We start from the raw sequence: 15,363 nt of genomic DNA on the forward strand, positions 1-15,363 counted from the left end.
TCTGGGTGTGATAATGGACCTGAAAGTGGTCCCAAACTACTTTAGCGATGTAAGGGATTTCAATCAGGCACACACCCAAGTCTCGCCTAGCATGTAGTGATCAAATGAAACCTAGATATACCACTCATATCACACCCTTCTCAATATACCCCCCAGGTCACACTGAACCAGGAACCAGGCTAGTTTGTAAAGGTAAAGATTTATTTATTTAATATTCAATCACACATAGGTTTACGATAGATATGCACTTTTGAAAATGACAGATGAGTTTGATTACACTATATTATGACTATGAAAAAGAGAATGCCACATATGGATCTTACAGTCATGTGATCAGCGTAACCCTTCCCGTTGTGGATACTCTACTTCTTCCTGGGATTTACTTTAGTTATTCAGAATAACTAGGGAGTTATGGTTTTGGAACACAGGTGAGACAATCAGCGCAAGAAAGATTCTAACAATACTGTAGTTCAGAATTAAAGATGGGATGGGTTGTGATAGGGATAATACAATGCAGATATACTAAGGGTCACTGTTCTTCTTGTTAATACTTACAGAAGAAGTTATTAAATTGGACCGTCAGCTCTGGTCAATGAATTGGATCCAGTATCCCGGCAGCAGGGCACCTCTAGCGGGTTTGGAACAGCAAGGCGGTTCTGGTCAATTTAGACTGCACCTAAGATTGGATTTGGATGGACCCTTCTGGTTACTGGACACGGTAGATAGCAGGATGCAAGTTTTCCAGCGGGCAAGGCTTAATGGTAGCAAGTGCAGCTGAATTATAATTATTTCCCTTCAAGTTTGGGATGCTTGCATTTGGGTCAGGCTAGCAATAATTTTGCAATGCTAGAGTCTGGATTCAGCCAAGAAATCTGGATCTTGCAAAGAATTCTGGAGTCAGCTACACGATGAAAAGTTCTGCAATCAGGTGCTGCACGGACATCTGGATGGGTTCTGGAAGGAGTGTGTTCTGGAAGCAGTGTTCTGGAACCTGTGTGTTCTGGAAGCAGTGTGTGTTTTGTGTATTGAAACCTCTATATTTATACATTAAAAATGCCATCCCCCAGTTTATGGTGTGGGCAGAACATCAAAACCCACCCCCATGTCTGTGAGTGGCTGCTGGCATGTGCTTTGTTCTGGTTGGCAGTGTAAACAGGGCTGTCATCTTATGACAAGATTTAGGAACTCCCAACCTGATTTTTGCCAAGACATAACTCTTGCACATATGTACATTAATAACATTATGTGCAAGCTGTCTTTCTCATTCTACATATTTTTTATCAATTTTCACCATTATAGTCAGGATTAATCATTTCTAATTCGATACCTCTGGTCGCTGATCAGGGGATCATGTAAATACAATTTTAAGCTCGCAACATTAATAGTTTTACCACAATCAGTGTTTTATTGTATATTTGGTTCCTTATGTAGTAAGAACTCCTAACACCTCTTCAACTGTCTAGCATGAGTTCAGATGTATAAGTTTGTATTTTTCACGTGTCTACTTATTTTGGCTGTCATGTTAAATGTCATAAAGTTCTGAGGCAAAAACAAGTAATTTCCATTCAAAATCGAGTCCAGGTTTTTTTTCTTACTTCCAAAGTGAGCAAATGGCTAGACCTTTGAAGTTCACTGAGAAACCTCATCCACATCCTGCCCCTCCTTTAGGAAGATGGGTGTCCAAGCCTTCCTTTGTCCTTGGGTCAGCCAGGAGACAAATGTCTGAGGCTTTCTTTGTTTTCATTATGCAGGAACCATTAACATCACTTTGCCTTCCTGTAGCAATTGAGTGTTAAGCTGACATGTGAATCTTCCCAGGCTGGGCTGCCAGATCAGAATTAAATAGTTGATTCACTCCAAACTGGGTTCCTATACATTAAAGTCTTTTCATTTCACATATAAAATACAAGCACAGTTTATAAGGTATTTGGACATTTTAAAGAATTAGCCCTTCATAAACATAGGTGATTTTTGCCATTTTAATCAAGAAACAGAAACAATTTTAAACTGGGTTTGACAGCTCATTTTCCGATGTAGCTGTCAGTCAGTGAGGCCTGGATTCCTCTTACTGCCTGGAGAATCCATGATTTCAGCACACTTACCTTTCAATAATTCACTGGGGAAAATGACTGAATTTTAGCACCAAAACAGCACTTTGAAGATTGCCATTGATTAGGAAGCTGTCTTTAAGAGCATTTTCGGATTTTAGCCCACTTCTGTGGCATTGATTCATGTGACAGGTGACAGATGACAGATGACAGGAGAGACAGTTATTCCTGTGTTTACACCAACTTTGCCTTTGTGTGTGGCAGGGTGTGCTGCTCTTTTGGTGGTTTATGCACCATGCACAGTTTTGCAGATTTGGCACTCACAGGGTTATTTCCTCCATTTATGACAGTTTTCTTTCCCCATTGGCAAAGGGGTGCAGTTTGGCACAGTAGTGTGGATAAAAATATTCCACAGTCATCATGCCAATTTAGCTTTAAACCCCATAGGTAGATCTAAGCTAGTAAATAATGTTTGTAGCTGTACAGGAATTCAGGTGAATCACTCGGGTAACTGCATTTGTTGGTCAAACAGACACGTCTTGGGGGCAAATCAACTATTGCCCCAATGAAGTGCCAGGGATAATAGTCTATTGCACAATTGTAATGTAAACTAAATTGAACACTGCCGTAGATGGCTAGCGTCCAGAACGGGGACTTACCCTATGGGACAATTGATAGTAGATGACAAGCACACAAAAGACTTTGATCCTGCCATCCAGATGTGAAAAAGGCACATGTGATGTAGGTTGAGAATTCTACGGGTGGCTGGGGGTTCACATAGTGATTTTAACCTATTAAAAAGATTTTTAAGGGTAAATACAAATACTGGCTAAATTGCTGCAAATTCTCGATTCAGAACACACAATGGCAAAATATGACTTGTGCCCTTAAAGGTGGTGATTCGAATAATATATGGTCCATTTTAGCAAAGGCTAAGGGTGAGAGTAAGAAGCATACCCTAAACCCCATAAAGGAACAGGTGTGGCTTGATCACTTGAACGACAAAAATTGTGAGGCTGTTCAAGAAGCAGGGCTGCAATATTGCAAAGGAGAGTGACTGTTGGTCATTACACGGAAAGATATTGCAGAAAAAATTATGAAACTCAAGTGCTCTAGAGCCCCAGGCCCTCATGGACTAGCCAGTGTTGTTTTGAAACATGACCCAACAGGCTGGGCCAAGATTTTTATGACTTTATTTGTAAAAGTATGCCAATCACAGACGATTCCAACATAATGGCAGCAATCAATTGTGCTCCCAGTATACAAAAAAGGCGATCGCCTGAACCCAGAAAAATTACAGACTACAGTCTCTCTTGGAAGTAACATAACATGTTTTCATCCTTTACCGTAGGGGCCTGTAAGGTCCCTACGGTAAAGGATGAATCACCGTGACATTTGTGATGTCATCTTTGATGTCCTGGGTGTTAGTGTTAGCAGTGCACAGTGGTGCGGGCAGTTATGGTTGCTTAGCCTACCATAACTTTTGAATTTCAGGGGTTTTCGATTGTACTTTGAACCACAATGTCACGTTTATAAAGTTTTTTTTGTGAATTTCACAGGTTTTTAGTAGTGCAACTTAACCATAACGTCCCTCTAACAAAGTTTTTTCTAGTGAATTGTATGGGTTTTTCATAGGCCAATTTAACCATGACGTTCCTTTAACAACTTTTTTTTACTCAATTTTACAGGTTTCAAATAGAGCAACTTAACCATACCATCCCTTTTGCAAATTGTTTTGCTAAAGATGATCGGTTTACAGTAGTGCCAGGTAACCATAATGTAAAGCAACTTCTGACTTATTTAAACACCTTGTGGAGAATACCACTTGACAATATGCTGGTGTACAGCACAGTAACGTGTCCCCGAATCCGTAAACACTTAACAGTAAGATGCTGGTGTCGTGGACAATGTGGAAAAAGATTTTACATTGATGTAGGAACTTCCACTGCAACATTTGCCTTGCACAGTGCCAACACGTATTGATAGTTAGCCATTAACAATGTAGAACACATTGCATACTTTCAGCAAAAGGTTTAGTTATCTGAAAATGAAATCAGCTAAGGCCATCCCTCCTCCCCAAGAAACAGAATCACTACTGTAATGAAGGAGCATGACAAACACTGCCCCAACCTTAGAAATAACAAATGCACAATATGTTTGCACCGGACACCCACTCCCCCATATCACTGTTTTATGTGTCTTTCCTCATTTCCGTTCACAAATGGCCTTATTAGCTATCCTACCAAAAAAGAAAACCATCTGTTAACAAAGTAAATGTTGCATTAAGAACCACCTTTCACAGTAAAGGACATAGACGCAATAAGATTTGACAATAATAGTATAGATGTGCAAAGCATTAACGTATGCTACGGAAAAATAGGATTTCTGGTTATAATCCGGCCCGCCACCATCGAAAGGAAAGGCGGTTGTTCCATACATAGCCCCTCTTCGCTTTCCATGACAGCAAGGAAAAAGCAACAGTATGTACCGTGATGCAGAACCTGTAAATAAACATACAGCGACGTATAACTTGGTACTTTACATTTCAAAATGATACACATGATTTTAAAAGAAAACAGTAATATTTTAGAATTTGGAAAGTACTTTTATTTAACAAACAACTGTCAGAGATGAACAAACGAATTCAATTTCCAAATAATTTGTAGCAATGTCTCTAAGGCCAACATTGAAAATGTTCATGGAGAGACACATGCAGTTAATTTCGCATACACAAAGTATGCGTTTCTGTGAAAGCACTCGATTTGTTTGCACACGTATTTGCAACATGGCGGCATCACCGTGGCCTTACACCACCATAAATGATATTAAGTCGCTAGTTCAGCATAGGGACAGAGCTGCCCTGGCCTGTCTTCCCATAACATTATAATGGACAGGCACCCGGTCACCAGCAGTTGCATCTGGCGCGGAAAGAAGCTGTCACTCGGCATCTGCAAACCATGGCACGCACAGTACGGCAAAATGTAGCTAGGCCGAAAACGTAAGAGAAAATCTGTGTCAATATCCAACCTTTAGGAAACATTTCCAAAACAGACACAAAGATTGTGGAAAATACTACACTAATGTAAGTTGGCAAACATGACATTTTAAAGAAATATTAGAGTTGACCATGGGTACATATAATGACTCCCTACAAAAGCAGATGAATAGCACTCGCCGTAAGGGTTAAAAAAAGGACAACTACACAGTGACCTGGTAATTCAGTTATGGAGGCAGCATGAATGGACAAGCAAGAAAAAATTACATGTCGTAATGTTACACAAGACCAAAAGAACGTGCAAACTGATACACAAAGCTATGTGGGCAAGCATAACATATCAAAGAAGAAGAAATAACGGTCACCAACGGTGACTCAAGTCATAGCCTGCAAACGCGAACAATGTATACTCTTTTTTATTGGAGGAAAATTACAACTGCACAAAAATATAATACAGTTACATTGTCACAATTAGCGAACAGTAGTCAAAATTAAACTTACATCATCTTCACAGCCTCCATTATTTTTGCCAAAGTCAGACAGCAAACTGTTTGCATCGAAGAATCTTCGTGAACTGATATTTCATGTTCCTTACAAACGTTTTTAAAATATAGCCTTATCAAACAGTATTTTTTTCCAAAGCTTTCATTCCTTGCATAGCTTTTAAAGTTTCACTTTCGCTCAAGGTCAAAAAACAATAGCCCCTTATGAATTGTCTTGGATGCGTGGGCCTACTGAGCTCGCAACCAAAAAAGCAAATCAACTGACCTTCACTCAGAAGGCAAATACATTCTCACTTTGCAACAACATATGAGCATCCTATCATGAGACCCGCTACTCCCATACGCCGCGTAAACCACTGTTTCCATCAAACATTCCAAATGGCCAGCCTCAGATTTCAAAACATAGGACGCCAGTCCGACTTCAATATTAATCTGAAAACATTGTAACACAGATGCAGGCATTGGTCGCTGTGCATTGGGCACCAACTTCCACTTTACCGTATGAATTTTGTGGCAAGAAAACACCACTTTTTCAATTTTCCGTGGCGACATTCCATTCCAACCTAAATAAAGCTCACCTTCGGAAACATTATTTCATAATTGTAACAAGTGCATTAGTGTCTTGTTTTGTATGTGTTACCGGCGATGTCCGTGTACACCAAAACATGAACAAAATATGGCAGAGGCAGCAAAGAAATCTGACGCACTTCACACTGTTCCACAACCAATCAGTGAAAGCGCCACATGTCCGCGGACATGACGCTATGGATTAGCCAATCGATTTCTTGTCCGCGGAGTGAACAGGGAAGTGCGACCGCGGAGCGGACATAGATATCACTAATTTTTCCAGACCTACTTTTTCATCGTTTTAAAGAAAAGTACTGGACGGATTTTCACCAAATTTACAAAAGCCCGCTTTTGAGACCAGGCCACTGCTCCTGCTGCAAATTTGGTAAAAATCTGTCCAGCGGTTTGGGCTGTAGGCGTGCACACAGTTTTTTCTGCAATCAGTCTATGGGGAAAAAAGACATTTTGGGACACCCCTATAACTTTGCCCCCCCGTACCAAACATCACCAAACTTTGCGTAGGAATTCAGAGTGGGACATATACTTTTCCTGCAAAGTTTGGTGAGGATTCGTCCAGGGAGAGCGAAGTTATGAGCCGCCCAAAAAGTGCTCTTCCTATGGAAACAGCAACTTAACCATAACTACATGGCCACTAACGTGGCCGTGTAATAAGCTTCGTCGGCGTAGCGTTCGCAGCCCTGTATCTGCAGGGCAACCAGAAGTGAGAACAACACTCTTGTGATCAATTCCTGATGCTTCGACTACTGTTTAGATCTAATAATCATTTGTTCGTGTTGGCAGCCATTCCATACTCATCAATTTACCGGCAGGTTTATAACGGCACCACAATGACTTCCCTCTGTGTGTGCCGTAATTTACTTTCATTGTCCTATTTCTATATTTGCTCAGCAAGGCAAACGTCATTGCCGGCAGTCTCACGCCCTTCAATGGGCCTGAATCAGTTACTCATCTCAAAACCCACGCTTCACTTTGTACACAGTGTCATGTTTCTGTCTTTCACAGGCCCAGGGCATACATCTAATGTTGTGCAGGGACTAGGTATGTGCCTACCACCTAATCTCACTCGTCTTAGTATTGATATAGGTTCACTGATATGATATGATATGGCATTTAATACGCGCCTATACACAAGTGTTTCAAGGCGCGACGAGGCAAGGGAGGGGGAACAGAGGGAAGACAGACAACGATCATACTAGGCCAGGTGTCATTCAGATCGCGCCAGTCATGGAAAGGGGGAAAGGGAAACGTGCAGGAGGAAGGGGGAGGGGACAGTGCAGTACATGGGATAATAGAATACATAAACTTCAAGTAAAAGTATGGCCAGCAGGTTGCAAGTGCAAGGGTAAGTGCAGACATCAGGTGTCAAGTGCTGGTAGTGGGACTGTAGGGAGACAGAAAGTGTGGGGGTTGCCAGGAAGGCAGTGCAGGTGTGCGACTGGCAGGGGAGGGGACCTGGGCCCTAGATCAGACGGTGGCCAGGAAACCAGTGCAATTTCAGTTTCAGCCAGAAAGTCAGCAGGGGAGAGGAGGAGAGAAAGCAGGAGAGAAAGCAGAAGCAAACAGAAAAGGTTTTGAGGTGCTTCCGGAACTGGAGATGATTCTCCTCGAGTTTCAGGGAGGCTGTTACAGAGGGAGGCCCCAGCCAAAGCAAGAGATATATCAGCAACTCATTGCTTGGAGAAGCAACTGACCCTGAGGGAGTTGGAGGCGGGTGAGCGAAGAGCACGAGAAGGAAGACATTTAGGAAGAGAGAGTTGAAGGTATTGAGGCCCCAGCGCACTACAACGTATTATAATTCTACGGTGCCTCACATTTTCACCATATTATGTTCTAAAGGGGAAAATCAACCACCGCAATAGATAGGCGTATACTAAACACTTTATTTGCCTGTGACCAGAGCATCATGTCCTGGGACATAACAGTAGTTTACACAACCGGGACCATACTGAATTTATTTAGGCTCTAGCAACTCGATTTGTTTGTGTAAGCAGTGTGTATGAATTCAATACAGTGGGCTACTAAGGATGCAGTCTGTACCCAATTTCTAATGCAGCTCTTGTGTTCTGTCATCCTGATTTTTATTTTCCTCTCTGTTTTATGAGACAGGACACACATCCTGTTGGTGTTGTTTGGTTATTTGCTAACCTATTGACTGCCCATGGCCCTTCCCACCCAGTTCCTGCCCCTAGCTCCCCACCCAAAACACCTCCTCATTGGAACACTTTGAGCTCGCTTTAATCAGGCATTTTTCGTCAAACTTTGCACTCGAATTGTCTGACGGTGTCTGTTTAAAGCAGTCTCCTAAGAGGTTATGACTTAATTGGAGCTGAAAGCTACTGGTGTAATAGAAATGTCTTTGTGAGGTCTGGCTTCAGTCATTCGATTTATAAGCACTATGCATGTCCTTCACTGACGTACTGTTAAAAACTAGCATTGGCAAAGCAAATAGTTTGGCTTGTGCATGCGTATAAAGAATTTGCCAGGCTCTGCTATTGGATGGCCAGGTATTCACACCATTTTGCACCTGCTACCAGTGCTTTAAGGTGGTGTAGAAATTGATGGGGGCCCTCATTTTGGAGCATGGCTTGCATGATGGGTGGGGTCTATGTTTTGATGGGCATGGCCTAAACATTCCATGGTGTGCATATAAACAAATACTACATTAAGTAATGCACATGCTACACTACCTCTACACGTACACACAGTTTCTTTTTTATCTGTCAATATTTTCTCTTTCCCTCACTGTGACAGAAAGAGAAACTGACAGATAAAAAAGAAAATGTGCGTGTACTGTACGAGTGGAGTTAGTATGATATTTTCGTTGCTCAACTCATTATTTGTTTATATGCAGACTGTGGAAAACAAGTTGGTTTTGGGTATAAATGGTGGATAAAATGATTGTCGAAGACAAGTGGTGTTTTAAAAAATTTGAACGAGCGTGGGTACCACTTTATAATGACACCATCAGGGGCTGTTTGTCTGTTTGTTTGTTTTGATATTTATATTGCGAGCCGGACCCCAGGGTATCAGGGCGCAGAACGGCAGTAAGGATATTTTCAGCTTGGCTACATTGCTGTACAGTAATATTCAATAAGGAATATACAATATAGAGGGACAAATATACAGAGGATACAAGTAATATCTACAAATAATGCAGGTCACATAACATGGATTCCAGTAATAGTGTGAGTGTGTCAAGTGTCATCAGTGGTAGGATTTAACCATATGGGTAAGGTACTATGGAGATCGACATTGTGGAGAGGATGTGTTAGAAGTCATTTTCCTTGATCTACAGGATGTAGTTGTGCCTGAAGTGTGAATATGTTTGGGTAACTATTAAGGTTGAAGGGAGGGAGTTCCAGTGTTGTGCAGCTTTCACCTGAAAGCTAGTGCCTCCAGTTTTGGAATGTTTGTATCTAGGCACTATGAGGGTGTTGGAGTTGGAGGCTCTGGTGGGGCGGTTGGAAGAATATCTGGAGAATCTGTCAGTGAGGTATCGTGGAGCGGCGTTGTTAAGGCATTTGTGAGTGAGTGATGCTATTTTCAGAGCAATTTTGTCTTTGGTCGATAGCCAATTATGAGCTCCTCTAAGGTCAGAGATGTGCTCTTTTTTGGGAAAGCTCAATGCCGCTCTGAGAGCATTGTTTTGTAGGATCTGGATTTTATTTGTGATGTATTTATTGCCTCCTATGTAGAGGGCATTACAGTAATCTAACTTTGATAGAATAAGGGCCCTGGCAAGGGTCGTGCAGCTGTAAGAGGAAAGGAAGGATTTGGCTGCTCTGATTAGTTTATGAGCTGTGGAGGAGGCCATGGAGCTGACCTGTTTTTTAAGAAGAGAGTGGTGTCTAGGTAAAAATCTAACGTTTTTACTTCCTTGGTCACCTTGATAGTGTTTCCGTCAATGGTGAAGCTTGAGTAGTTGTGACCTAGGTTGTTGATGTTGGGGGTTGTGCCAAGGATGATGAGCTCAGTCTTGTTATCATTCAGGCATAAACCATGCAAGGCCATCCATGCCTGAATGATAAGGTACACCCTGTTCACCAAGGCTGTGTCACTAAAACATTGCACACTAGTCTGTAAATAATACTTTTCTCTCCACTGTTTAATAAAGAGTTCCAACAGTAGTAAAAACCTGTACTAGTTAGATCACGGCTAAGGAATGTAAATAAGGCACTTCCATTTCCGTGTGCGTTTGTGGTCGAGGAAGCAGGAAACGAACTGATGAAACACAGCAAAACATCCAATGTTCGTTGCTTCATGTGTCATAAAAATCATTGTGCTTCACCATGTAGCACCCAATTAACAAGCTAAATTTAAAATGAAAGATGCTCTGAAGATAAAGTTGGAAAAATAGGATGTTGAGTATAAAAGGGTGAATTTCTTAATGCATCACTTTATACCAATTGATATCACTGCGATGTTGTGTCGACAGTAATCGCATCCGGCAAGCAGTCAACGTTCCAAAGCAGCACCCTTACAAGGCAGTGAATTATGTGCTAAAATAGCACCTCTGGCTTGGGGTTGCAACTTCCTCTGCCCTCCTCCGCCTTGCCAGGGGTCGCCAGAGGAAGTTGCAGTAACTGGCCCTTCTTCCTGTCACAATGCTGTTGGCTGCCACTGTTGTGAATGACAGCAGGGCCAGCCACAGTGTCACACAAACTGGAACTTCCTCTCAGCGGTCATGGTGGCGCTGCGGTGCAGTATAAAGTCAGGCTGCAGCGTTGGATGCTGCCTGACCCACTTAAAGCCCTGTTTGCTACCATCAATGGCCAGTTAATACCACTACAGAAGGGCCTTGCAAGTGGCTTTGCCATGCCTACACAAAAGCCCAATCTGCACTGCCAATGCTCGTTTTAGATGTTCTCACTCATCATGTTTGCTGCAATTTGAAATAGCAGGCTTACTAACAGCTGAGTAGTGAGTACAGACGTAATACCCAGTTAATCACGTGTTCAATGCTCCTCCCTCCCTTGCAGCCCAACACGTGGATTGAGGAGTGCTCAAAATCTGAAACGAAACTCAGAAAACGGAAGGTTTCCCCTAATTTGGGTTGAAGTTCATCTCTTCTCTTTACTTGTATTGCTCCCCCTATTTCATCGCTGAGGTAGAATTTACCAACTCTTCTCCTTTTTCTTGCAACTGTTGAGTCCCAAGTAGTTTTAGCGTGCTGTTTCCTAATGTCATGCATTTAATTCCAAAGTAACATAAAAATACTTACAACCCATTTTTCTTTTTTTTTTTGTACTTTGCTCACATTGAATACTGAATTGCTCACTTGTGGTTTTACAGTTGTCGCATTGCGCAGTTTTCATGAGGCGCCATTCTGTGAAGGAGCGGTGCCTCCTGCTGCTCACACAAAGTTATGGGAGAGCATTATTAGCTAACAGCGGCATGTTCACAGCGGCTGACTGCAAGGCTAAAGGAATGGCCTGGCTCTACTGACAAGCACAATATATGCATTGTAGTCTCTCTTAAAAAAGCTTGCCTAAGGGAAACCTCAAGTAGAGCGATTTCGAAAAGGCAAGTCAAGTTTATTGTTGCGGCAATTAACCAAAGTCGATTACTTGAATGTGCTCACTATATCGACTATCGTCTGAATTGTGTTTGTATTTAATATCAACATGTTTTTATTCCCAATAGGGCATTTTTCCCAAATCGTTTGTCCACATCAAAGAAGTTACCATTGGAAAGAAAAGGTATTAGTATTTTCTTCTGTTTTCAATTATTAAGTAATATACATACAGTCGATGATGTCTTTGGGAACTTGCCCTTAACATTTTTTTAAAAAGTGAATGATACCATTTGAGGTTTAGTGACTCAAGGACAAAACTGGATTATGGATATACCATTCCTGACAAGAATACTTGCAATTCAATTTTTCACGGAAATACATCTTTTTTGTTGTTGTTCCGAGTGACCCAGAAACTCGACAAATATTTATCTATACGTATCTTTTGCAAAACTCACGAGTGATCTGGCCAGTTTTGAATTTGATGTGTTCTGTTATGTTACTGGGATTTATAGGGCGCTCTTATAACATATGGGCTTACTCTAGGCGATCATTTGTCAGCATGACAAAGGGAACGACCAAAGGAAAGTCAGGCATGGCCCAACCCAAAATGGTGCATCTTCAGTGGAGTGTTCGGCTGGAAACTCTTTGAAGTTCTTCTGCCCTGCCACCCAGCAAGATTTGAAATGAGTAATAACGTCGTTGGCAATAGGCCTATTGATGCACGTTATAGCTGTTGCTGAAAATGGAAGTGGGGGCATATTGTGAGTGATAGGTGCGGGGTTAGGGGTCCAGTCATGGAAGTCAGGTGCTATGTTGACTGGGGTGACACCCTCTTCAACCTCTACCATGACAATATGCATACAATCAAATTGTTAATTCCACTATTAGGTGCACACATGTGATGAATACTTTTATCCATGTATATTGGCACATCATCACCAGTTTACCTTTTGACTAGTTAGCACATAATTTCCATTTTCCAGAAAAGCATCTTAGCACATCATTGCTCGTTTACATTATGCCCAGTGTGAGAAACCTTGTGGCGTCCTCACATTTACTCCCCTAGGATTCTTTCCTCAGATGGCCAGGGAACGTCCATCGTTTTTGGAACTCGACCCTGAAGGCCGACAAGCGAGGGAGGATCAACTAAGTGGGGATCCTTGGGGAGTGGGAAGAGGATGCCTAAGGGCGAGACATGTTATCCCCCCTTTTCCAATTGTGACTTACCTTACCCTCCCTCAGCTTTCGTCGGATATTGTTGTGCCTATCCTATCTTTCCCCTTGAAATCTGACCAACTGCATAGAAGAGGAAGACAACCCATAGAGTAATGCAGATTACACATAGAAAACAGCACTTTAGTACTGGGATGAAGAAGAGTGGTCCTGAAGACTACAGAGCAGTAGGTCAGGCATGTCCCAATAATTGGTGTAATTAGAGTCAGGCAAGTCAGGCAGAGAATGCCAAGGACTCACACCTGAAACCCCTTGACAGGGACAAGGTGTATAAAAGGTGGAGCACACAATAAACAGTTAGTCAGCAGTTATGAGAGCAACAGGGAGATTGCGTGGCTGAGACCAGCAGAGGATCCCTTTTTGTGGAGGCAGCCGTGTTCAGACTGGGACTAGAGCCAGTTCTCCGGCAGAAATTCCAGGACACTTGTGGGGCCCAAGGGAAGTGGGCCCTTTGTGGTGGGAACCTCCAGCACAGTGAAATGAGGAGAAAGGAGCAGAAAGGTCAGCACAACCTCAGAGAAACCAGAGGAGAACGGGACGCTGAGATGCTGGAGGAGCACACACTTGAGCAGAGTGCCTTTGCATGGCAAGGGGGCCGTGTCTCCAAGGAGTCGGACAGTGAGGCTGAAGGGAGCCTTGGAAGCAGGCAGTCCTTTTCTATGACCGATAGAGACTTGTTCCCCTGACTGGAAGCAACAGTCTAGGGGTGCCTGCAGGGCAGATGGCAGTAAGGAAGTGAAAATGAGAGAAACCCGGTGCACATGTGGAAGGAACTAATACAGAGTAGCCGAGTGGTCGCGTGCAGACAGCACATTTCCAAAAGCCTTCGACCATAGAAAAAGAATTAAAGAAGTGTATAAGAATCCCAAGGGGAGTCCGTGAAAAGTGAGCAAAGTGAAAAATGAGCAAAACACCAAATGGGCAATATTGACAAGAAGAAGTGAAAGTTGGCAAACTGAAAGAAGATAACCCTGTGACTGATGAACTTGCAAATAGTTGTTAAATTGCCAACAAGGCAGGAAGCTTGGGGACAGGAACCCCTGAGCACCTTTGAGAATATTGCTTGGTATCACATTGCCTGAAACTTGGGGAAGAGAACCCCTGAGCTTCCTTGGGAACGTTGTTCTATTCTACAGTGATTGAAGTTTATGAAAAAGGAAACCCTGAGCTCCTTTATGGACATTGCTTTTTTGTGTCACAATATTTGATGCTTGACTTCTGTGGAATATTGTTTCATGACCTGATATTTAAAAAAGGAATTGAGAAAGAACTGTATCCTGAACTTTCAAAGGTGGGCCAGAGATAGCTCTAGACTTTGGGCCTCAGTACAAGTCTGATGGAAACTCGGGTTGCCGCCGGACTCGTAACATCATTTCTGCAGCCTGAGATCCCGGTGCCACTGGGACATTACAAGTGCCGGAGGCCCAAAATATCAGGTGGCAGAAAGTGTAAGTCCCCATTCCCATGGAGTCCCATCAGACTCCATGGGAATGGGGACACAGAAGCTAACAGTGCCAGTGCTTCCGTGAATACTCTGCGGGCGGGTCAGACCTGCCGGGCACTCTGGCCCCCGCCCGTAGAGATGTAGTGTGGTGGTCCGGAAAGGGTGCCGTTATGGTGCAACTGGCACCCTTATTTCCGGACTGCCACACTTGTAATGAGGCTCTTTATGGTGGACCCTATTTTAGATAGAATATCCCTACACAACATTTACGTATTACAAGTGAGGGCAAGCATAGGTTTTGACACAGACAAAAAACCTTTGTTTTGGACTTTTGGACTTAGGTATCCATTAGTTTATTTAGGTAGGGCAATCCCCGCCATAGCATTAGTGCAAGATAGGAGTTACACCACCCTGACAAATTAAATAACGGTTTTGAAAACTATATTTCTGTTATCTGTGTCAATCTCTTGATACCATGTTTTTCTCACACCAGCGTTCAAAATATCTATTGTCACCCACTCAGCACTCACTTTGCCTCAGAAGCACTATCAAACCCATGCTCGCTCTCACACTCACTATCACCCTAACCCAAACTCAAATTCACTCACTGGCACGAACCTTCATAGTCAAACTAACACTCAATCTCTCAAACTCGCCACATTCATATTCTCTCACAGTTTATCACACTCACACCGTCTCACACACACGCACAAACGATTGCCCACATACTGTCATGGAGTTTCCTACCTTTCCTCCATACTGTCACACACACTCAATCTCACACTTTCCAATACATTCAATCACACCTGCTGTCATACCCACACACACCCAAGTGCAGAAACACACGCTCACTCTCAGACTCACTCAAACACACTCAGACTCACTGACACACTCACCCTCACACTCATTTTCACACTCGATCTCCCATACATGTCATACTATGTCATTCTTGAGTATGTCATGTTATGAAATGTCTGGACTTGTTGCTCAGTATTCCTAACATTAATGATATATCCGTTAAACTCAGAGTTTTACAT

The 15,363-nt window shown here is 42.6% G+C and overlaps 1 protein-coding gene across 2 annotated transcripts in view; it reads left to right on the forward strand.

The window, feature by feature from the left end:
* DOCK2 (dedicator of cytokinesis 2) overlaps positions 1–15,363 on the forward strand; it is a 2,833,934-nt gene that overhangs the window by 220,655 nt on the left and 2,597,916 nt on the right. For both annotated transcript variants that reach the window (XM_069654309.1, XM_069654310.1), the window contains exon 4: positions 11,778–11,833. In XM_069654309.1, the coding sequence (XP_069510410.1) occupies positions 11,778–11,833 (56 nt within the window). The remainder of the gene's footprint in view (positions 1–11,777; positions 11,834–15,363) is intronic.

The sequence above is a fragment of the Ambystoma mexicanum genome, chromosome 3q, assembly GCF_040938575.1.
Source record: "Ambystoma mexicanum isolate Mex_15411 chromosome 3q, UKY_AmexF1_1, whole genome shotgun sequence".
Classification (NCBI taxonomy): Eukaryota; Metazoa; Chordata; class Amphibia; order Caudata; family Ambystomatidae; genus Ambystoma; species Ambystoma mexicanum.